The following is a 24,447-nucleotide window of genomic DNA, read 5'->3' on the forward strand; positions in this document are numbered from 1 at the left end:
GCAGCACTGATACTTGAACTCAGGGTCTCATGCTTGCTAGACAGGCGCTCTACTACTTGAGTCACTCTACCAGCCCCCAAAGAGTTTCTTGATCTACCAGAATACTTGACTAAGTCTGCCCTATTCAGATGGTTTAGAAGGTAAGAAGCCTAAAGGAGACAGATGCAAAGTGAAGCCTAAAAACTGAGCAGCACAAGGCAGGAGAAGTATCAGGAATGTGGAAGGCTTGGGACAGGGGCGGGAAGGGGTTGCAGGGAAGACAGCCAGGGCAGGACTCAGTCTCCTGATTAACTTCCTGACTACTACACCATACTGCCTCTCAGTATCATTTGACCATCATGATTCCCTGGAGTTTTTAACCTTCTTGCAATTCAAGATTTCAAACACGATTACATCAATATAAGGTTTCCTTTTATACTTACTCTGTCTTTGTCATGTAACATATCTGCATAGGATGACCTAAAAAACAAAAGACAAGTGAGAAACCTTTGCTAATAATGACACACGTCAACACATGAAAATATTCATATAGATAAATGCATTCCTCAGTCAGATGCAACAAACATATCATTCACTTTAATTATTTTAGTGGCTGGACCTGGTGGCACACACTTGTAATCCCAGCACTCAGAGTATGAGGCAGGAGAATCATGAGTTTAAGGACAGTCTGTGCTAGAAAGCAAGACCCTGTCTCAAACAAACAAAAAATTACTTTAACAGAATCAGAAGTTGTCATCTCTGGTATTACAGAAAATAATCTCAGAAACAGATATTCTCAGATCTGAAAATGACCTGGTAATTAGCTTGTCACAGTGATCCCACAGCCACTAGCATCCTAATATTATGCATTATACACTCTCTCTCAGAAAGAACTTGAACTCAATACCACTCACACTTGACCTAACCTTGCATCATGCACATGCAACCTTGGGATGACCACAGATATGTCACTAGGGAGAGGAACTAAGAAAGGGAAAAGCACACATCTACTATGTATGTGAGCACCTTCACATCACATCATCAGGGAAAAACAAGAGTTCACCAAACAGTGTTTAAAGGTAAGAGAGTCACTTATCCATATTTTCTACCATAGCAACTCAAAACTAAAAACTAGAGTTGAGGCTGTAGCTCAGGGAAGAGCCCTTGTGGAGTAAGTATGACGTCCTGGATTTGATTCCCAGCACCACCAAAAACAAAAATCTATGGCAGGTTCAAGATGAACACCCAGGACTCCGCAGGCCAACCTGAAGATGTTTTCTGGGAGTTCCAAGACAGAACTGAGGAACCCCTACCAAAACAGGGGCCTGCAGCTTTGGGTCAGTACCACAATAGGGAGGGCTTGTTTTTGGTGGGACTGGGGTTTGAACTTAGGGCTTTCAGCTTGCAAAACAGGCAGTCTATCATTTGAGCCATACCCCAGTCCATTCTGGTTATTTTGGAGATGGGGTCTCATGAACTATTTGCCTGGACTGGCCTTGAACAGTAATCTTCCCAATCTCAGTTTCCCAAGTAGCTAAGATTACAAGCATAAGTCACCGGCGCCTAGCTTATTTCTTTTTTTTTAGTGAATAGCACACCAGATTTTTTGGGTACTTTTTTGGTTGTAGGTTTTTTGTTTTGTTTTGTTTTGTTTTTTAGTGGTATTAGGGTATGTACACCAAGATTCTGTATCTGTCCACAGCTATGGGCCATGGCCATTTTTACCTCTGACTACTAATTTTTTTTCCAATTTTAATATTTACTTTTTTAAGATGTCATTTTATTTTTAAACATAAAAGCCTATGGTCTCAAGAATGAAACTATATTAAGCACTTGCTTAGTATGTGCCTGGCCCAATTCAATCCCCAGCACTGAGGGGAGAAAAAAAAAAGAGTTATCCTCAGAAGTTTCACTTTCAATTTCATCCCTCTAACCCCCCAACCCCATTTACACTCTCTACATGTAACTGTTTTTATTTCCAGTTTAATTCTTACAGTATTTCTTTTTACAAAAATGAACATATACTTCACCTCGTTCTTAGACAAAACTACGCTTGCTTTTTTCACTCAGTATATTGTGAAGTCACTCTACTAGTAAAGTGGGGAATGAAATGCTAAAAATAAGGATTTTTAAACATTTGCTTCTACAGTTGTGTAATATGTCACTGTGTGGATATACTGCTTACTAACACTATTGTTTATGTGGTTTCCAATCTTTTGCTATGCTGACTAAGAATAAAATTAACCTAGTCAAGAAAAAAGAAAATTACACTGATTTGGGGATAATTAGGATTGTATGTAAGAAAAAACAGATTCAAGTGATCTTGAAAATTTGTTCCCTACCCACTTTTTTTTTTTTTTTTTTGTCTTTTCTTTTTTGGTGCTGGGATTGAACCCAGGGCCTTGTGCATGCTAGGCAAGCGCTGTACCACTGAGCTACATCCCAGCCCCCCTACCCACTTTTTAAGAAACATATTCACTCACCTTCTTCCTGGCCTCATCAGCCCCCACCAGCAACTCACTCCTGTTGCTAATGTCAGTCCATGACTTCTCAGCAGCTTCTGACCCTACAAGACACTCCCTCTTTCCTAAAACTCTCTCCTCCTCTCCACTCTGGCCACTCCCTCCTAGCTCTCTGGCATCCTCAGCCACTGGGGGTGGGGAGAATTCCTTTCTTTTACACTCTATACCCTCTCTGAGAAACCACAACCACTTCCAGTTTCAGTCCCACTAACTGTTACAAATTCTGACTCCAGACCCACAATTCTACCTACCCTCTGGCATCTTCATCTGGATATCCAAACCCAAACACCTCATCTCCTATCACCTTCTCCCAAATACCATCCATTTTTCAAAACCATCTCCCCCTCCCCCATCCCTAACAATGACAGCTCCATCTACCTAGTTACACTAGTTAGATTTTTTTTTTTTTTTTTTTTTTTTGCAGTACTGGGGTTTGAACTCAGGGCCTCACACTTGTTTAGCAGGCGCTCTACCACTTGAGCCACTCCATCAGCTCTTTGTTTGTGTTGGGTATTTTTGAGATAAGAGTATTGCTTTCATTTTGTCTGGGTGACTAGGAACTGATCTCTTGCCTCCTGAGTAGCTAGGATTATAGATGTGAGCCACCAGCACCCAGACCTAATAGAAATTTGTTGCTTTTCCACCACTACATCCTGTGAATCACTAAACCCAGTTTCCCTCAAAGCTGTCTTCTCCTCTCTCTATCTCCACTGCCTCTGCTTTGGGATTGTGATATCCACCCAAACAGTCTCCTCTCTCACCAAGCCACTTTCCATACTACTCTCCTGAAGGGTTTGGAATTGCATCCTAATCCATTCTCCATTTAATATCTCAATCCCTCAGAAAACAATGTCCAACACCTTAGAAATAAATGGCACTGAGCCCTTATTCTATAGCAGACATTGTACATTATACAATCATCAAACAGCCCTAAGATAAAAATATATGGTGAGACAAGTATTCATCATGAGGTGTGCAGAGTTATACTAAGTCTAAGGGAAGTTCAGCAGCTTGGCTGACCTCAGTGTTAACAAGTGGCAAAGCCTGGACTTAAACCCATGCTCCTTTTCCTGTGTTTCACTCTCCCTTTACAATGTGACCTTTTCAGCAGCTTCTCTCATCACAGCCCTACTTCTACCCAGCACTCCAACTACACTGAACTGCTAGTCTCCCCCTAAGCTGACTCATCTGGAAGTTTACATGTACTCTCTACTGCTCCAACGTCAATTTCCATCTCTTTGGGATTGAGAAATTACTCAAACATCACCCCTTCCCAGTCCAGCTGCTTCTTGCTACATCTATGATCTTCTTTGCCCATTTCCAGAGGTCTTTGTCTTCCTACGCTGCAATTTTTGTCCATCTATTCACAAAACTACATGTTTCTTGAAGATGGGAACTGTATCTCTTCTATCTTGGTATCCACAGCCCCAGCACCATGCTGGCTAGTTGAATGTGCTTAATGACTACTAAAGAGCAAAACCCACATATTTTAAAACATTCCTTCTGAAGAGAAAAAAAGACTTTTCAAAGACTTTCACTTTTTTTATTCAAGAGACTTTAATCATATGAACGTGTCACCATTTCAGTAAGACAAAGATTTCATAAACTCCACTATTACTGAACCTTGGGTCCTCTTTACTCCACTGAACAGATCCTCTGAGACTCTAATAAGGCTGCTATATATGTCTGGCACTCCAAACAGGCAGGACTTTGCCCAACTCCTACACTATACTCTCTGGCTAAGCAAACTTGCTCATGACCAACATCCTCATGCCTTGATCATCCACATCTAAATTATAATAATTATATATATAATAAGATATGTATTCTGAGGCACCTGCTGAAACTGAGGGCCCCACCCAGCTATAGCCAACTATGAACCAACCCTTATTACCTGGCAATCTCCTGGTGATAATCATAGTGCTCATCCTCCTCCAGCCACTCCACAGATCCTGTGGTTGGATTGGCCCGCCCGCAGAAGACCTTCATGGTGCCAACCAACTCCCCAACGTTTGGACAGAAAAGCAGCCTTGTCAGTTCACTTCTTAGGGACAGATTTGATTATCAAAAACCTATTCAATCACAACGCCCAACCAACAATGGGGGCAAGGGACAAGAAAACAAACAGGAGAAAAAAAAAAAATCAAAATGAAAAATGTCAAAGCCACTGAAAGTATTTGTTAATCACTATTTTAATATTTTCAGCAGGAGTTATTAGATTTTATAGTCAGCACTTAACATCAAAAACTATAATAAATCTGGGTATGATGACACACACCTATAATCCTAACATTCAGGAGGATGAGTTAGGAGTACCTCAAGTTCAAGGCCAGTGTGAGCTAGAGAGTTAAGATCCTGTCCCCAGAACAAAAGCAAAATTATAATAAATTCATAAAGCTGTCTAGAAACTTTTGACAGTCTTCAGTGATTCCAACAGGGTCAAATGAGCCTCACATTCATCTGGGTGCCCTCAGGTAAAGGTGGGTGAGAAGGGAAAAGGGCCAGCAGGAAGAGAATAAGAAATGGATGGTAACACGTGAGTATATTAAATACCTAGCATGGACTAGAGGTGTTGCTCACCTGGTAGAGCGCCTGCTTTGCAAAGTGCAAAGCCCTGAGTTCAAACCCCAGTCCCACAACAAAAATAAAGAAATAATTTTAAAAAGCACCTAGCATAAGGAAAAACACAAAGACATAGCAAGTCAAACCAGGAAAATTTTTATCTAAACAAATCAGATACACACAAACATAGATAATCCTGGGAATATAATGGTGGCGGGTGGGGGGGGGTAAGGAAGTCACAGAATGCATACAATGATTCTACTTACACAAAATTCATAACCATATAAAATGAAACAATATACATAGTGTACTTTGGGAATCACACTGAAAAGCATAACAGGGAGTGAAGATAGTGGTTCCTTCAATAGGGAAAGGGAATGAAATGAGATCAAGGAAACCCACATAATATAAAGTAATGGTATTGTTCTTTTACTTAAATTGGATGTTGGGATCAGGTGCTTATGATATTATCATTCTTTAATTTCACTATCTTTTATAGTAATTACTTCTTACTACTCCAAACTTACTTTTAAGTCCCTGAGCTTATGCTTACTAGGTAAGGGTTCTACCACTTGAGCCATGTCTCCAGCCCCCTTTTTTTGCTTTGGCTATTTTTGTTAGGGTCTCACTTTATGCCCTGGTGGCCGTAACCACAATCATCCTGTTTATGCTTCTCATGTAGCTGGGAAAACAGACCCACACCACCGCATCCAGCTTATTGGTTTAGATGGCATCTCAGAACTTTTTGCCCAGACTAACTTCCCCACCATCCTCTCAATCTTTACCTCCTGAGTAGCAAGGATTACAGGCTTCAGCCACCATGCCTTGCTTAAGAGCGATTTTTAAAAATCTTTATCTAAAAGACCAAAATAGCTTCAAATAAATGTCACCAGATTTATGGCTTGTATGGCCTGTCTCCCTAAACAAATCCATTTTGGGGAAGCAGAGATGCACCCCAGTGTGATCTGAAGGTACTCAGCATTTCTGGGGCTCTCCCACTGCCCACCTCCTGCCATTCACAAATTAGCAAGTGTTCCACAGTTTCCCATCTTCTTAAACACTGGCTCCTAAACATTCATAAAACATTTTATTGGCCAGAGTTTTTTACTTTCTTTTGAAGTTATCTAGATTAAGTAAACATGAAATTCTTTTTTTTTTTTTTTTTTTTGGTGGGACTGAGTTTTAAATTCAGAGCTTCACACTTGTGAAGCAGGAAGCAGGAGCTCTACTGTGCGAGCCACACCTCCAGTCCATTTTGTTCTGGTTATTTTGGAGATGGAGGTCTCATGAACTATTTGCCCAGGCTGGCCTTGAACCACAATCCTCCAGCTCTCAGCCTCCCAAGTAGATAGGATTGTAGGCTTGACCCACTGGCACTCAGCTAAAATTAAATTATTTTAGGAGAGGATGGAAAGACAATTTTTTCTAAAAAGACTCAGGAAGTCACTGGCTTAGTTCAAAGTAGTCAATTTGTCCTTGGTAAAATTCTATTTTCTAAAATCCCAGTGTATCTATAATGTAGTAGCTCTCAAGTGTTCTGACAGCCCCAATACCTAAAAATTTCAAAGTAATATTTAACCTGCCTATGGGAAAGCAAAATTATTTATTTATTTTCTTGCAGGCATTGAGGTTTGAACTCAGGACCTCACGCTTGTTGGGCAGGCATCTTTACCATTTGAGACATTCCACAAGCAGTTTATTTTTTTAGTTTTTGGTCATGACCAACTTAGTTGATTTCATGGGCTACAATCTGCAGTTTGAAGAGCACTGATATAATAAGTTCTGCCTATCTCTTATACTTTTCAGACAGAGTGTCTAGATCTATCAGAATCTGTAATGTGCTTTATTTTTTTTTTATTTTTTTTTTTTTACAAGGAGCAATGGTTTATTTCAGAGGTTTCAGTCCACGGCTACTTGGCCTCACTGCCTTTGGGCCTGTGAAAGCACAATTAGGAACAGTTGATGGAAGGGCCCATTTGCTTCAAGACCAGATGTGGAAAAAGGAAGAGGAAGGGGACACGGCACACCCCCAATGACATAACTTCCTCCCACTAGGCTCCACCTCTAAAAGGTTCACCACCTCCCAACAGTGCCAAGCTGGGCACCAAGCCTTTAACACATACTTCCAGATCCAGACTATAGCAGGCACTTATAATCTAACCACCAGTGATGCCACTGTTCACACTGTGATGTCATTTTGCCTTTTAGTCAGTTTTCTCTCTACTTTTGAAATATTTTGGTGTCTTCCCTTGTAAATGATCTGGGTGTGATTTTCAATGTTTGTGCTCTGATAAACATCCGGCACAATTGCCATTGCACAGTGCCAGATTACTCACCAAGCCCAGGGCTGGAGATACAGGGAGTTTGGACTTTAAATTTTTCCTTTCTATGCCCAACTTCCTTAGAGAAAGACCAGTATGATTTAATCAATTTAACCTGAGAGTTGAAAGCTCATCTTATTTTATTGCATATTTCCTCCATTACACATTGTAATGTGCTTTAGAAAACTTTGTCCAGTAAATGCTGTAGGAGAAAGAAATCTTCACATCTGTCTAAATATTCAGGAAAGACAAAAGAAGGATAGGGCATTTTATCAGATGAGAAAGGCTTAGACCATCATGCATATTGAATAGATCAGTTTAGCTAAAGTGAAAATGAACAAGAAGACAAACAGTTGGCAGACTGGTTCAAATAGTAGAGTGCCTGCTTAGCAAGCGTGAGGCCCAGTTTCACCCAAAAAAAAAAAAGAAAAAAAAAAACATTATCAGTGGGGTCCATATGTGGAAGAGTCCTGAAACCCTTAGCTGTGGTCTATGTGGAATCAATTCTGAAGTTACTTAAAGTTTAAGCCTGAAGTAAAGAAGTTTGGTCAATAATTCCTTTCTTGTCTGTGATGTTGGGGATATAAACAGGAGCACATTGTCTTCCAGAAAGGTAGAGAACGGCTGGGGTTGTGGTTTAAGTAGTAGAGCACTTGCTTAGCAGGTAGGAGACCCTGGGTTTGAATAATCTCCAGTACTGGAGACTGAAGGGGAGAACTGTAGAGAAGTCCTTGATTTTGTATAAGTTTGTTGGTGGGGGGCGGGGAGGGCAGGGCATAGTGCTGGAATCAAGCCCAGGGTATCCACATGCTCCACCTCTGAACAACATCCCTAGATCTAAATAAATTTTTAAGGACGGAAAGCATGTCCTGATTCCCAATTCTGTGAATGAATAAACTTGTTCTGGCCAAGCCCGATACACCTTCTATGGATAAATCTGCTCAGGTATTATTATGATTTGTGCTCTCTCAGAAGGAGCTCACACTCTACTGACCCCCTCCTCATTCTTCACGAGCTGTGAACTCACATCTACAAGGAATGAAAGGAAACCACCATGCCAAATCCCAATTATATTACTAGTCCAATTTCAGAGCCGATGTTTCAGTTATTCGCTCAAAACTTACTAAGTACCTGCTATATTCCAGGTATAAACAAGATAAAGAAGATCCTTGCCCTCCCAGAGTTTAGATTGTATGAGGAAAAAAGAGTAATATCAACAGTTGCAGATGATTTGACTGCAGGAAAAGAAATGCCTAGGGTACTATGCCAGTCTTATGTTGGATCACATGTGCCAGGCAAATGCTCTACCACTGAGCTACACCCCAGTTCACACACAGAACTACGGAAAGAGAATAAGGTTATGGAAGAACTCTGAGGAAGAAAGCATTTAAGCTGAGATCCGCAAGACCAATCAGGCTAAAAGTTGGAGGAGGAGTTTAATATGACAGGAATACTAGACTTTTCAAAGGGCACTAAGGGAGAAAGAATGAGATGCATATGCAAAATGCGACAAAAGCCTGAATGACTGAAGTACTTAGAGCAGAAGAAATTACAAGACATTAAAAATGTGCTTCTGTAAATTACACTGGGCCTTTCGTTTCCTAAAAGTATTTTGTTCTAAGGTCAGTGGGAGTCAGAAGCACAGTTTTACAATACTGATACAGGCAAGCATGTAGTCCCGCTACTCCTGAGGCAGGATAGAAGTAGGGAAAGCTCAGGACTCAAACGTAGGCTGCCCAGGGACGGGCCATACCACCCTCACCTGGCGGGAACCGCCCATGCCCCCTCCCCACTCACGGATTACTGGGTGAAAATCGTCAGGTTCCTCCCTTCCACAGTTTAGCATGAATTTGAAAAGTACCTAACGAGAAGTTCTCCCTCTCTCGGCCGGCAGGCTCCACCTACGCCCTACCATGCTCCCTTTTGTATTTCCCTTTCCTAACTTCTAATAAACTCCCTTTACACCCACGTGTCCGGCCATGCATTCCTCCCGCTGGGACAAAGAATTTGGAAATCTGATCAGACTGCACCGGCGCCGTTAACAATAACAGTGACTAGGAAAGGCTAGCCATCAGAGTTCTCTGAGAACTGGAGGCAAATTCAGGGTGCGAAAGCTAGAGCTGAGGTCCGGGTCTCTACGGCGAAAGGGAGGCGCCGGGCACGGAAGCCGTGACCCAGGCCCCGAGGTAGGCTCCGCCACGGCCCCGGCGAGAGCAATCACCCAGCCGGCCAGAACGCTCGGAGCCGCTCTATGCGTTCGGAAAAGACGCGTGCCCCGGCGCCCAAGTACGGCCACACTGGGCACCTCTGTCCGAGCCCTAGAAGTCAGGCCATGATGCTGGCTGCACCCAGGATTCCAACCACGACCCCACCTTTCCAGCACACCCAACACCTCACCCGCCACAGGAACTACTCGGCTTGTTTCCGCCACCACCGCCATCTTGCAGCGGCCAGCGTGCGGGGGCGGAACCTCCGGAAGCCCGCAGAACGTGCCGGGGGAGCGGGGCCCGGGGCGGAACTGGAGGGCTCTTCTGTCCCACCCCGCGCGTTCCCACAGTACTCCGCGACAGCAAGTATGGAGGCCGGCGGACTTGCGGTGCTCCGCGTGAAACGGAAGCGCAGCGCAGAACCCGCGGAGGCTCTTGTGCTGGCGTGTAAACGCCTACGGAGCGCCGAGGTTGAGTCGGCTGCCCAGAAGGCGTCGGAGGATCTGGAGACAGCGGCGGAGAATAATGTCTTCCAGCTGGTGGCTACCGTGCGCTCTCAGGTATCGCGCAGGGATGGAGTTTGTGTGGAAGGGATCTTAGGGCTCTGCTGGAATGAAATCAGATCCCCTAACCCACTTGCAGGCCCTTGCTGACGCCGCCCGCTCTCTCCTGCCTCCCCCCAGGAGGAGCCAGTTCAGCAGCTCGTGCGGGCTGCTGTGCGCCCGTCCAGGGACAGCCAACAGCGCATTCGCCGCGACCTCCACGCCTCAGCTCGCGAGGTCCGAAAAGAAGGCCGCTACCGGGTGCTCTCCAACCGCCGATCTTCAGGGACCTCTAGCAGCTTGGAGTCTGAGTGTGCACCAAGGACCCCAGAAACTGCCAGGGACGCAAGCTTCCAGCTGTTGGACCTGGTCCACGAGGAAGGAGACCCAGAGGCCGCTGCCTCAGACACCAGGAAAGTGAGTAAGCACGCTTAGGTGAGCCCTGGGTGTCTCTGTACTGTAGTACCAGGAGTTAGCGCCCGACAGCAGCACTCAGCGTCACCTTAGGAATGGATGAGCCATCGGCGTTATGGCCTCATTTTACCATTTGGTTTACACTCGACGTATATACACTGAGCGCCTACAGTGTGCCAGATATTCTTAAATTCTGTAGATACAGCAGTGAGAAACTCACTCTATTCATATACAGGAAAGAAACATTAAACAAATTCAGTGTTAGATGGTAGTAAGGGTTGGGAGAGAGACAAAGCAAGGAAAGAGTAGTGGAACTTCTGTGCAATTCGCACTGAAAAAGACGTGAGTGAAGACTTGAAGGTGAGTGACAGCGACGGCGGAGATACCCCTTGGGGAGAGGCAGCTCAGGCAGAGGACCTCAAGGGTTTGCAAGATCAGTGTGGCTAGAGTTCAGTGAGATGGGAAAGAGTAGAGAATTGGGAGGGGCGCTTTCTAGACTATGTAGTTGGTTGTAAGGACATTGCCTTTCACCCTTACTGAAATATGGGGTTCATTGGAACAAAGCAAATGGGAAAACTGATCAAAAAGAGGGTAAGGGAGTAGGTCTGGGTACCATATCAAGTTTATGGTAGTTTTAGGTCTAGAATGTAGTGCTTTTTCTACTACATTGCATTATTAAGTTTTGTACCTACTTTGAAAGGACAAAGTCTGCTAGATGCATTAAAACCACATAGAAAATTCCCAGTGTATGGTATGCCCTCTTTTTTTTTTTTTTTTTTCCCTTTTGTTGGCACTGGGGTTGAACTCAGTGCTTCAAGCTTGCTGGGCAGGTGCTCTTACCGCTTGAACCTCTTTGCCAGCCCCTGGTGTGCCCACTCTTGATAAACATTAAAAAGCACAACTTAGGGGATAGAGGCAAGAGTTTCAGGCCAGTTTTGACTACATAGCAAGACCCTATCTTAAAAAAAGAAGAAAAAACAGTGGGGCACTGGTGGCTCACGCCTATTATCCTAGCTACTCAGGAGGCAGAGATCAGGAGGATTGCACTAGGAAGCCATCCTGGGGAAAGAGTTCACAAGACCCTACATCAATCGCTTCTGGGCCTTTTGGCTAAGATCAAGTGTAGTATCTGTTCTTATCAGTTTAATATCTGATACATCCTCTATCCAAGGATAACATATTAAATGGATTTTTGGAACAGGGAGATGGAATAGGAGCTTGCTCCGTCCACTCCACGCATCGACCTGGTATTGCAGTACCTCCAGGAACAGTGCACCAAAAAAAAAGAAAAAAAAAAAGACCCTACATCGAAAAACACTTCACAAAAATAGGGGCTGGTGGAGTGGTTCGAGGTGAAAAGTCCTGAGTTGAAGCCTCAGTACCACAAAAAAAAAAAAAATTCTTTAAGTTTAAAAATTAAATTTAAATCAGAATTAATCAGCAAGCAAAGATTAGTCATGGTGCTAGTATGACCGGATAGTAATTTGGGCCTGATATCACCAAAATGAATTCCAGACTGATTTGTGATTTGCTTTATGCTGGGGATCAAACCCAGGACCTTGGGCATGCTAGGCAAGTGTTCTACCTGACATATATAAGCAAAGATAGATACGCACTGGCTGAGCTGGAGGTATGGCTCAAGTGTAAAGCGCCTATCTAGCAAGCTAACCCTGGCTGGGTGTGGTGGTACATCCCTGTAATCCTAGCTGGGCAGGAGGTGGAGGTAGATCTGCTGAGGCCAGCCCTGGACAAAAAGTGGGAGGCCCAAACTGAAAAACAAAGTACACAGGACTAGAGGTGTGGCTCAGGTGATAGAGTGCTTGAGGCCCTGAGTTTAAATTCTAGTACTCTGAAGATTTGCAATATGAGGCAATACTAGTGTTTAACAATAGAAAATGCTGTATGTTGGGCTAGGAGTATAGCTTAGTGGTAAAGGGCCTACCTAATGTGCAGAAGGTCCAAGGTTCCTACCCTAGCACTCAACGTGCTATGTATAATATAACTGAAAATATGGATACGCATATACATGGACATTAAAAATATTTTTTCCTTCATTAAAGTAATGTATGCTGATATGGGAAATGTGAAAGAAAAAAAAAAACATAGCAACATAAAAAGTGGAGTTTGGGGGTATAGCTCAGTGGTAAAAAGCTTTTGCCTAGCATGTACAGGCCCTGGGTTCAGTCCTCACCACTGGAAAAAAAGGCAGGGGAGGCAGTCACCCACTTCTCCCCCAACCCAAAGGTAACTAGAGTAAAGCTGGTTTGTGTACTTCTGAGTGTAAGATTCAGTATGGCATTTTTCTGTATTACTTTGTAAATTTAATGGCTATGTTATTTGCTAGACTGGGGTGGACTATGAACAGGAGCTACATTTTCTTCTTAGCTTATAAATGACAGTATCAGTCTCCCCTTGTGTGCCTTGGGCTCCTTTCCTATGGTGTCTAGTTTGAGCAGTGCAGCCTCCTTTGATGAACCTGTTGAGGGGGCCGTCTAAAGCATACCCCTCCACCTCCCCGGTTTCCATACGGTCCTGTGCTACATGGCTCTGAATAACACATCCATTAGGCACTAGAGCACATCTTATGTACCTAGGCCAATTCTATTCTGGAACATTTTGTTTTCAAGCTATTTTTTCTAACAGAAAGATGATGAATCCAGTATGTGACTAAAAGCACAATGTCAGTATGGGGCAAGCCAAATGATGGCAGATTATAGTGGTTACCAGGAATTTTCCTATAGGCCTCTATAGGAGGCCCTATAAAATGCCAAGCTGTTTTGGGGTCAGCCATGAAGGTGCTGCTATGGGCCTACGGATCCCCAAGGAAAGAATATCATAGCAAAGGAACTTAAGCTCTGTGGAAGCAGGTCTGACTCAGAGCTTGGGCACAAGACTAACCAGCATGTTAGACTTCTCACTCCTCAGGACAGTCTTCCTGTGTTTTGTGTGTCGGTCATGCACACTACAGCAGAAATTATCTTGTAGGGTTCTATCTGAAAAGAACGACTACACAGTTTTGATTTCTTAATTTTGTTGTTAACTAAGACCAGTAGTCCATGGGGATAAGAATATTGCATACAACATAGAAAACTATAGCAGGCTTTCCTTCACCCAGCTCTTGTGTTCTTCTCTTGAAACATCACGTTTTGAGTTGTGCATGTATCTGCTTTCTTTACAGCCATCTGACCCAGATGTGATCCTCTGCAATTCTGTAGAGTTGATCCGTGAACGATTGACAGTATCTGAGGATGGACCAGGAGTCGGGCAGTGGGAGGAACAGAAGCATGATGACTATGTGTATGACATTTATTACTTAGAGATGGCCACTCCAGGGTGGATTGAGAACATCCTCTCTGTGCAGCCCTACAGCCAGGAGTGGGAGCTGGTAAGGGGGTCCGTGAGGAGACGGGGCATGTGATAGCCTATAAGCTCTTTTTTTTTTTTTGAGTGGGTGGAATACTGGGGTTTGACCTGAAGTCCATTTTGCTCTGGTTATGAGCCACTGGTGCTCAGCCAGTTGTTTCTCTTCTTAAGAGTGCTTTGCCTCCCTACACTCCACTGCTGATCAACATATTTCTTAGTTCTTGTTGTTGGTAAAATAAATAAATAAATATATATATATATATATATATATTCTAAATGCCCTTTAGAAATGCCCTTTAGTGCAGGGAATTTTGAGAAAGATCATCTACATCATTGATCATTTATGTTCTTAATAAATGTTTTACAAAGTTTACTGGGGTTTGAGCTCAGGGCCACACATTTGCTAGGCAGGTGCTCTACCACATGAGCCCCTCCACCACCCCTGTTTTGTGTTGGGTTTTTTCAGGATAGGGTTTCAAGAACTATTTGCCTGGGCAGGCCTTGAGCCAATAGCTTGCTGGTCTCTGCCTCCTGAGTAATTAGGATACAAGCATGAGCTACCAGCACCCAGCTAAGTTCACAGTATCTTTGTAGCTACTGCTGTTGGGTAGAATCTGTGTAGAAGCTTATAACAAAATAAAGAAAAAAGAAAAGCAGACATTTCTTAACATGAATAAGAACAAAACTTTTTTTTTTTAATTGTATCTTAAAAGAAAAAACCTTGAATGGTAAAAGCCAGTATCCTAATTTTCTGATTTGACTAATGAGCAGTGAAGGTAGCACCTATCATGTTCACATTGGGAGAGAAACACTTTATCTTCCACCTGCACGAGAACCAGTTTTATAGTCAGGTACCCACTTTGGGCCACTGCATGGTCCCATCCTGTACCTCTTACTCTTGGATTTTAGTCCTGACATTTGGCATCATCCACACTCTCTCCCAAAATTTAAAAGATGCCCTTTAAAAATTTAAAAGGTGATTGTGTTACCTTCTCAGATATCACTCTTCTCTACCCTTTATTCCCTTCTGTGGTAGTTGGAATGTGGTGCCTGTAACTGGACTATGAGTGGAGCAGGGTTCCTTCATCCTCTCATAGCCTAAGATTACCAATCTCATATTTAGCAGAGTTAAACTAATTCATAGTCTGTGTCTTTCACAGCATACTCAAGTTGGTTATGCTGTTAACTTCCCCCAAACAGCATAACTTGAGAAGTTTTGATTTAGATTCATGTTTGTGTTGAGATGTGCAGGTAAATGATGATCAGCAACCAGAAGACATTTATGAAGATGAAGATGATGAGAACAGTGAAAATAATTGGCGCAATGAGTACCCAGAGGAGGAGAGCAGTGATGGACATGAAGATTCCAGAGGTGAGTGGAAGCCCAGATAGGACAGGACTGACTGGTAGGATCCAAGACTGAGGTGAAGGAGTAATTGACTAGCTTTTCTTCTCTGTCATTGAGCAGTATTTCCAGAGGAACTGCTGTAGGCATAATGTCAGTCAAACCTGGACTCAGCTCCTTATTTGTCTTTGCCTACCCATGGGTCTCAGGCAAGTTACTTTGGTTTCTTGAGCCTCATTTTCCCCCTAACTTAAGTGGTTGGGATTAAGTAAAACCTCTAGCCCATTTACTCTCACTTTCCCTACTTTCATCAAGAGAGTATTAAGCTGGCTGTGGTGGTACAGGCCTATAATCCCAACACTTGGTAGGCTAAGGCAGGAGGATTTCAAGTTCAAGGCCAGTCTGGGCTACATGGCAAGAATCTGTCTCAAAAAAAGGTGTAGGGGTTTGCCAGGAGTGGTAGGCCCAGGGTTGTCAAAAGTCAGTTCTCTAACCTCTAAAGAAACTGCTGCATTTCCAACTATTTAGAGAAAGATCCAACAGACATGGTACCTGGGGGAAGAGGAAAAAAAGATGCCTTGGCAACACAGTTCCTTTGGTTACTGTGTTCTAAGTGTGCCCAAAAAAATAATTTCTTGGTGCCTGATAATAAAGGAATAATTAAACAATGGCATACAACAAGTGCCATACCAAAGGGGGAAGCAAGCTGGGGGTATATAACTCAGTAGTAGAGTGCTTGCCTGGTATACCTAAGACCATGGGTGAATCCCCAGGACCACTACAACAAAAAAAGTTTCAGATTTTGTTGGTCAAAATTATAGGTGTGTGATAAGCACCTATAATCCCATCACTTGGAAGGCTAAAGCAAGAGGATCATGAGCCTGGGTTGCATGGCAAGATCCTGTCTCAAAAAAATAAGGTGTGGGGATGTTAAGGGACTTGGTTTAGATGGTGAGAATATGACTGTTTTTAAATATATCTGCGTGTGTGTATATATATATATATTTTTTTTTTTTTTTTTTTTTTTTTTTGCAGTACTAGGGTTTGTTTGAACTCGGGGCCTTTGTACTTGCTAGGCAAGCAAAAAAACCCACAACTTTTTGAGAAGGGAAGGGGCTCATGCAGCAGCCTGTAAAATCATACAGTAAATGTTCATTCCTGGTATCTCCTTGTAGACTCTGATGAATACAACAGCCTCAGTGAAGAGGAAAGAGGCAGCAGCAGGCAACAGGTATGGAGCAAGTATGCTTTGGATGTACAGAAGGAGTTTGGCTACGACAACCCCCACGATCTGGATTCAGACTGATGGTCTTGCAATGACCAAACGGTTCTTCCACAGGCTGTGAGGGTTCAGACTACAGTGTCAGGTGGCCTGGTGACATGCTCTTAGGATTCGTAACTGAACATGTAGAAGGAAAAAGCATGTCCAACAGTATTATCACAACACAGTGATAACTCGCTAAGAGAGCGAGTCTTCGATTCACAATAGGACTCATTTGCGTCAATCAGAAGTGTTCCTACAACTTGAAAGAAAATGCTGTAAAAATCCTTTTGCTTCCTGACCCAGGCATTTTTCCTGGCATCCCAGTTCTCATGTGCTGAAGTCCAAAGGGGAAAAAAGTCTCCCGTTTCATCAACAGTAAGGCTATTCTTTCTGCTACCACCAGGTAAAGCCTGTCCCCTTTGTTAGAGATCTAGAAGAGCTATACTGGGTCACTTTGCAGCAGCGCAGCTTGGATAGCAACAGCAATTAGGGGAGGAACTAATTCTGTCTGAGCCATGGGAGGTTTTAGTGAACACTCATCTCTGCCTCCCTGCTTGGGATTATGATAAAGATTACTGTAATTCTTTTTGGCAGTGGTGCCAAGGAATAATATGTATGAATGTGATACTCTTTAATAAAAACTGACGTAATATGGAAGCAAGCAATTCCTTTGAAACCTTTTAAATCTGAACATCTATTGTACTTCCCCTACTACATACGCACACAAGATTGAGACAGAAGTTCCAGAACTAACTTGAGACTTAAGGCAAGGGAGGACAAAGAAAGCATGTCCTGAACTTAGTTTTCTACTGAAAAATGTTTAGCATTCACCTCATGCACTGAAAACAAACTATAGTCTTCCCTTGGTATCTGTGGGTGATTGGTTCCACGACCTACTATGGACACCAAACTCCACAGATGCTCAAGTCCCAAAAATGACATAGTATTTGCATATAGCATATGTACAGCCTTCATATACTTTGTCATCTCCAGATTATTTGTGAAACCTAACATAAATGCTAGGCAAACAGTTGTTATACTGCATTGGAAAATGACAGTAAGTCTGGTACATGTTTAGTACAGGCACAATTTTTTCCCAAATTTTTTGCTCCATAGTTGGTTAAATCCATGGATGTAGAACCTCCTGGATATGGAGGCTAATTGTACTATTACAGGATCTATTTTGTTACCAGAACTTATCTCTTATAAGCAAACTATCCCTACTCCTTTCCAAATCCCAACTACTTTTTTGTGAGGGTGCTGAACTCAAGAGCTTCACACTTGCAAGTTATTTTGGAGATGGGGTCTCACCCACTATTTTTGGCCTCAAACTGTGGTCCTCCCGATCTCAACCTCCCAAGTAGCTAGGACTATGGACATGAGCCACTGCTGCCTGGCTAAAAGACTTAACTCTTAAGTTGGCACTTACTCATCTATTATAGCACTGACCAAAAATTTTTACAGCAATGAATACATTATCTGCACTGTGCACATGTGGCTCTTGCAATATGATTAGTGCAACTGAGTTTAGTTTTACTTTAATTTAGCTACTATGGCTAGTAGTAAACAGCACAGGAAACAACACATAGAACCTTTGATTATATGTCCTCTTGCCCTGTGACAGTTTTGTCTGACTCATTATCATCTGAAAAAGTGAATTACACAGGGAGATGCTGCCTTCTCACCTCTTGTATAATGTTATAAGTTTCTCTACTTCTGTACTATCTCTACCCATTCTTTCACTTTATGTCCATTTTGTAAGCCTTAATCTATATCAGCCTTATGTATGTAGAGTTGTTAAACCTGACAAAATGATTAAATTCAGTGTACTTAGGCCCTCTGTTGCAACTAATTAAATATAGTTTTCTAATTCTGAGGTTCACAAAGGCACAATTTGGTTGTAAGAAACAGGCAGCAACCTAAGTGTCCAATGCTAGTCATATTAGTCGTCTTCTGTAGACACAGAGACAAAGAATTAAAAACCACCCTTCTGTTATAATGTGCTCACTGCTGTGTATTATGTGTTCCATCAAATTTTGCCAACATGAAAGGTCTGACAAATTCACAAACTGTACCCTTTGCAAAAGGAGTCCAAACTACTGCAAAAAGGATTAGCACAGCAGGAGATGAGTTAAGGAGGCAAACAACAAAGACCTAGTGGAAATTAATTTTACCATGAAGCTTGAGTGCTATAGGGAGTCTGGCAACCCTTCCACAGAAGGGTTCCTTGGAGAAGTAAATCCAGCACAGCGGATGAATGCTGGCACAGATCAATAATGAGGATAACATGGCTCACTAAGCAAGTACTAGAGCACCTGGTGTGTAAGACCCTTGCTTCCCTCAGAAACCACTGGGAGGCAGTAAATTCTTGAGATTAGCTGGTTATTGGGTGAAGAACACTAAAGTCAGGGTCAGGGATCCTTAAGACAAACACATTCTGCTTAAAGAAATTAGCTCCAGAAGTCCTGGGATGGGTGCCAGCTTGGCTCAAACAGATGTTTATAGTTTATGTAAGTCAGCCTTTGCACAATATTCTTTGTCCTCAGGTAGGAATTTACTACACAAATCCCCAACAGTAGGAATGTCCACCATGTTCTCACAGATGCATGCTCTCAACCAAAGGCAAACGTGATATGCTCCTCTAAATCTTTATTGAGCAAGGATATTGACCAAGGTTACGACCTTGTCTGCAATGGGCCAGTTTGGTGAAGAATGATTAGAAGGGAAGATTGCCTCATAGTTCTTGTCTTTACTGTTGATCAGTTCAAAAAGCTAAGAATAATATGTCTATGGGGTGTGCCAAGTCAGCAGGTTCTCTTGAGACTATAATGACAGTGTCAGGAGGTATCCCAGAACAGTTGTACAATCCAGTGCATCCATCTTGCCCACAAAGGAAGACCCAAATTAGGCCAAACGTGCTGCTCTGGCCTGACAGCAACCCAGTCTAAGCACCAGAATTAGTTGCTTCCACTTTCACAGTTTGCTGAGGAGCCAGATTGAGGTTGAAGTAGCTTTTCTCCCAGAGTCTTCAATGATCTTCTCAGGGAGAAAATAGAAGTTCCACAAGTACCAAGCACTTCCTGAGACTGCAGTACCACCAGGCCTCAGGGACAAGGGAAGGCACGCAGAAGAGGAGTGCACTATCCCATGACCCACCAAGGCGGCTTGGAGTGTAAACAGCCTGGTGCCAGGGACAGAAGAGAGGATGTAATCTGGTGTGAGGTTATCAGGAAAGAAAAAAAAAAAAAAATTGACCACTTCCAGCACCAGGGTGGGCTTGCTTGGGTCTGCACAGCAGTCCCAAACACAGGTCCTTACACAGAACAAGCTATTTGGATCCATGAGATGCTCTCCAAGTCGCTGACAAAATTGATAGAATTCAGATGAGTCACCTGAATTCCGGAACATTTCAACTGTCTTAAAATTCATACCAGAAACCCAGAGATTTTCTTTCTATCAACTATAACAAAGACCTATGGTCTCAATAAAATAAAGGATTATCCTTCAAAATAGCAGTAATACTAGGCTTCTGACTCATGAAGTTGTTCACCTGTCCTTGCTGGGTTTGAGCCAGGTGCTAGTAACATGTGATCTGAAGTTTAATAGGTACATGATTTTAAAAATCTTTAAAGTTCACCTTCATGAGAAGATTGTGTGAAACTGAACATAAAATCCTTCAGAACCTGACCTTTGAGACATCTCTGGGGGCAGAGAGACTCAGTTTTAGGTACTTTGAATTTTTAAACATAATTGCTTATTACATCCTGTAGGCAAATGAACACAAATGTTTTGCTAGAATTGGTGTTGGTGTTCTGGATTAAATATCAATAAATAATGGAATTTGGTGGCAGCGATGAAACATCCAGTTACCCACAGAGCTACTCCCAGTGATATTCTTCCCAGCACTTGCTTCAGGACTGCAGCCTCCTCTGATGCTCCATGGTTCCAGCTAGGAAGAGCACAGTTAGGTGGCCAAGACCAACTTGTTAAGGAGCCAGAGACTTGCCTCCATTCTTAAGAGTTTTGACAATAAATGCAAATATGATTGGAGTGAAGTCAATCAGACAGTCAAGACCTCCTCAGGGAGATGTATAGTTTGTATACAATGACATCCTGCAGCTTGCCAAGTATACAGACCCACAAATGACAGGCCAACCTTGACAGGAGGAACCTTCAGTGAGCAATGCTGAGACCCTGAAAAAACTTCCTCCCATCAAGCTTGTTTGTTTGAATGTGAACTTCCAGGACAAGGAATAGTAGTCCTCTTGAGAATTCAGGGAAAGAAAAATATACTATTCCCACGTCAGTTATCTAGAGTTTTGCTGTTCATGCCACCCAGCAAACAAAAGGGAATACAACCCTCTTGCCAGGTAAGAATTTTGAGCCACAGGAAGAAATGGTACCATTTTAGGCCTCTAAAGTGAAAGTGTTTGGACCTAGTCAGAGGAAAACTTCCTATAAAATAACCCCACTATAGCGCTTTCTAGTTCAAATCTCAAGTAGCTGTGAAACACCATCCATAGCCATCAACCTAGCACTCTCTCTTTCCCCACTGCAGCTTACCAAGGTCAGGGCTGCACCTACTCACCAAGAACAAACCTAAACAACCACTCCCCAGCTTCCCCTCCACCCTGAGGTTCCCACCTTCAGGCTGGCCTGAACCCTGAGTATACTCCCATAGCTTACCAATGAGTGAGGACTGGCCCTGAGCCCCCTTACAGAATGTGGGTCAATAGGCTCCTTTAATTCAGGAGGGTTGGGCCCACACAGTCTTGTTATTTGGACTTTGATGGCTGTGGCCACAGCCATCTGGGCTTCAGGGGATGTCACCTCTGGCCTCTAGTCAGTTTTCCTCTCAACCTTTCTCTCTTCAGCTACATCTAGCTCAGTCAGGACGCAAAAGCAAAGCTGCTGGGTGATTCTGGTGATAGTAGCTAAATGAAAATAGAGAAGCACAGGATTTAGCAAACACATTTAGCTAGAGCCCCAACCTGAACATCAGAAGACTGAAGGCACATCTGTGGCTCCCTTCCCACCTGGCCCTTGGGCATGTTGAGCCTAGCTTTGCCCTTCACCCTCAATAAACCTCTGTCCTCCATTTCATGCCCAGCCATAGTCTGAAGCATGACTCCTGTCTTCCCAGATGGATGACACTGTCAGAAAGTCGTGCTTTAACCCCAGAATAGGATGCTAAAGTGAGAACTAAAGTGATCATGACAAGATCATAACAGAAGTATGTGGGGCAACCAGGTCTTATGCTCCAGCAAATCACAATTAGGGGATAGGGGAGATGTCCACCTCTGCAGGCACCTATACGCATGCACACATAGCCACTGAGTGGTGGATGGGGCAAAGAGACACTCACCCAGGACACTCTGAACAAACAGTGGCCTCCGGGACTCTGGCAGGTAAACACCCATGAAATACACAGGGATACCAGATAGGGCGATCCCAATGCCAATGAGGGAATTGATGGTGTCACTGAAGAGGGGCACAATCACCAGAAACACGGAGCATATGCAGAACACTATGGGAAAAAACAGGCTCAGCTGAAATGGAAGAGGGTGAGATAATAAGTATGGTAGGATGAAGGAACCACCCCTCCAAGTCTGCACAAAAATGCTGACCTTGAGAGGCCGAGGCCGCTCAGGCTCCTTCCAACGAAGGTAGAGCTGTCCAACAACAGAAAGTCCCACAAAGAACCAGTAGCTGAAGCTGAAGTAGTTGATGAGCAGGAAAACATCCTCCACAACCAGGTAGATGAGTGCCATGGTGCACTGTGGGGAAGGTAGTGGGGAAGGGGAATAAGCACTGTCACTTCTAGCCACCCCAAGAGACTCCATTGTCCAGCAGGCTGTCAGACCTGGTAACTTTATCATATTACCTCCAGTTTTCAGGGAGGCCTTGGCATCAGGTCCAGTATCCACATTAACCACCTCCCCCTCTTCCTACACTCAGTGCTTCCCTTTTGGTTGCAAGCAGGTCAGTAACAAGGCAGGCCCTCTCTCCCTTTCTGATGGCAAACAGGGAGGCTCTCAAACACACCAACCTCAATATGAATTACACTGTGCCCTAGGGAGCTCCTTAGACCTGGGTCCCAGTTACCAGGCATACAAATGGAGGAAATGCCTCCAGAACCAACTCAATGACTTTAGAAATGCAGATTAGCAAAATGGAGAGGTATGACAGAACTTGCCTTGTGGAACAAAAGAATCCTAGAGGACAGGGGTCAGGGACTACAGAACTTGGACAAGGCCTAATTTGTTTAAACTTCAAGAATGTAGAAATCCCTTCCCCCCCAATGCCACCTGCCTTTTTAATCAAAATTATCAACACAGGATTTTTTTTTTTTTTTTTGCGGTACTGGTGTTTGAACTCAAGGCCTCATGTTTACAAGGCACGCACTCTACCACTTGAGCCACTCTACCAGCTTAACACAGGATTTAAGACAAAAAAAGAGCCCATTTTACAGAGACAAGGGAGAACCCTATATTAAGAAAAGTGGACACGCATGGTGGTATACACATCTGCAATTCCAGACTTGGAAAACTGAGACAAAAGAATCTCAAGTTTGAGGCTAGCCTGGGCTGCATAGTAAGGTCCCATCTAAAGAGAGAAAGAAAGAGAGAGAAAAGCCAGGTGCTAGAGGCTCATGCTTGTAATCCTAGCTGCCTGAGAGGCTGAGATTGGGAAAACAGTGGTTCTAGGCCAGTCCAGGCAAATAGGTCCCAAGACTCCATCTCCAAAAATAACCAGAACAAAATGAACTAGAAGTGTGGCTCAAGTGATAGAGTGCCTGCTTTGTAAGTGTGAACCCCTGCGTTCAAACTCCAGTCCCACCAAAGTTAGAGAGAGAGAGTGTCAGAGACAGAGAAAAGGAAAATAGTGTGAGCTGGGAGTATAACTCAGTGGTAGAACACTTGACTAGCATATCCAAGAGGTCCTGGGTTCCATTCCCAACACTGCAAAAAATGTAATGAACTGTTTTTCAAATCTTGGAGTAAGGCCTACATGTAACTTAGTGCAAATTAAAAGGAGCCCTGCACAGACTTGCCCAGGCCCCATACCACCTTAGCAGAGCTTACATTGAACAATAAAGCAGGAACAGGTGTAAAACGCTCAATGTGGATCATGGACAGGAGGTCCGGAAGGTGGCCCTCACGGGAACCCACGAAAAACAACCTGTAAGAATAAGAAATGTGTCATCAGGATTCTTTTATTCATCCACATAGCCACTCCACTCATTCAGGCAAACTAGGCTCAGAACCCCAGAAAAACGAAAGGAACAATTTCTTAAGCTGCATGCATGCCCAGAATTCATTACTCATTACTGACGATACCACAGATGTCTCTCCCTTCTTCAACCATTAGCACCCCACCACTACCAAGGAATGCCCCATCTGCCATTATCCACTGACCACCACAGGCCCTCAGCAATGGAATTCACTATCCCCCACCAACACTCTCACTCTCTCAATCCCAGACCAATACCTCACCAAGTCCCACAGATGCTGCACCCTGCCATCACCCACTTGCATCCCAACCCATCCTACCAGGGGTACCCTACAGATTCACAGATAACACAATAGGTTTTTTTGTTTGTTTTTTTGCAGTACTGGGGTTTGAGCTCAGGACCTACACCCTGAGCCACTCCACCAGCCCTTTTTTTGTGAAGGATTTTTTGAGACAGGGTCTCGAGAACTACTGGCTTCAAACCTCAATCCTCCTGATGTCTGTCTCTTGAGTAGCTAGGATTACAAGGGTGAGTCACCAGCACCCAGCCACAAAATGTTTGTTTAAAAAAGAGCAGCCAGATTTTTTTGTGCCCTCCATATATCTTCATTCAGCAACTAATATATATAATAGACCAGGGTAGGTCTGGGGACAGAGACAACCCAGGCCTTCTTTCTGTACCTAAAGAGCTCTAC

The 24,447-nt window shown here is 43.4% G+C and overlaps 3 protein-coding genes and 1 non-coding gene across 12 annotated transcripts in view; 2 read left to right on the plus strand and 2 right to left on the minus strand.

The window, feature by feature from the left end:
- The window catches only part of Prmt7 (protein arginine methyltransferase 7), a 40,154-nt gene extending 30,216 nt beyond the window's left edge, over positions 1–9,938 (minus strand). The window contains exons 1-3 of one of the 2 annotated variants that reach the window (XM_020181076.2): positions 9,782–9,938; positions 4,396–4,573; positions 423–459 (exon numbers count right to left, since the gene is read on the minus strand). In XM_020181076.2, the coding sequence (XP_020036665.1) occupies positions 423–459; positions 4,396–4,490 (132 nt within the window). In that variant the 5' untranslated portion in view covers positions 4,491–4,573; positions 9,782–9,938. The remainder of the gene's footprint in view (positions 1–422; positions 460–4,395; positions 4,574–9,781) is intronic. The other variant, XM_074055771.1, reaches the window with a different exon arrangement.
- On the plus strand, positions 9,924–17,184 carry Slc7a6os (solute carrier family 7 member 6 opposite strand). The gene is made up of 5 exons (XM_020181074.2): positions 9,924–10,151; positions 10,275–10,550; positions 13,726–13,932; positions 15,162–15,282; positions 16,431–17,184. Exons 1-5 carry the CDS (start codon positions 9,960–9,962, stop codon positions 16,559–16,561), a joined length of 927 nt encoding a protein of 308 aa, XP_020036663.2. The 5' UTR covers positions 9,924–9,959; the 3' UTR covers positions 16,562–17,184.
- LOC141417797 (U2 spliceosomal RNA) lies at positions 11,638–11,828 on the plus strand. The gene has a single exon (XR_012442422.1). It is a non-coding gene; the product is annotated as a U2 spliceosomal RNA (small nuclear RNA).
- A 1,806-nt stretch (positions 17,185–18,990) lies between the features above and the next one.
- The window catches only part of Slc7a6 (solute carrier family 7 member 6), a 36,549-nt gene continuing 31,092 nt past the window's right edge, over positions 18,991–24,447 (minus strand). For 7 of the 8 annotated variants that reach the window (XM_074055777.1, XM_074055778.1, XM_074055780.1 and 4 more), the window contains 4 exons: positions 23,605–23,701; positions 22,147–22,296; positions 21,885–22,068; positions 18,991–21,453 (listed from right to left, as the gene is read on the minus strand). In XM_074055777.1, the coding sequence (XP_073911878.1) occupies positions 21,359–21,453; positions 21,885–22,068; positions 22,147–22,296; positions 23,605–23,701 (526 nt within the window). In that variant the 3' untranslated portion in view covers positions 18,991–21,358. Of the gene's footprint in view, positions 21,454–21,884; positions 22,069–22,146; positions 22,297–23,604; positions 23,702–24,447 lie in introns of those variants that run through there. The other variant, XM_020181072.2, reaches the window with a different exon arrangement.

The sequence above is a fragment of the Castor canadensis genome, chromosome 15, assembly GCF_047511655.1.
Source record: "Castor canadensis chromosome 15, mCasCan1.hap1v2, whole genome shotgun sequence".
Taxonomy (NCBI): Eukaryota; Metazoa; Chordata; class Mammalia; order Rodentia; family Castoridae; genus Castor; species Castor canadensis.

Excerpts from the sequence above, each read along its gene's own strand:
- Slc7a6os (XM_020181074.2), top strand. The coding sequence starts at position 9,960 with ATGGAGGCCGGCGGACTTGCGGTGCTCCGCGTGAAACGGAAGCGCAGC. Across the intron at positions 10,551-13,725 it reads CTGCCTCAGACACCAGGAAA|CCATCTGACCCAGATGTGAT; the intron begins GTGAGTAAGCAC and ends CTTTCTTTACAG. Across the intron at positions 15,283-16,430 it reads TGGACATGAAGATTCCAGAG|ACTCTGATGAATACAACAGC; the intron begins GTGAGTGGAAGC and ends ATCTCCTTGTAG.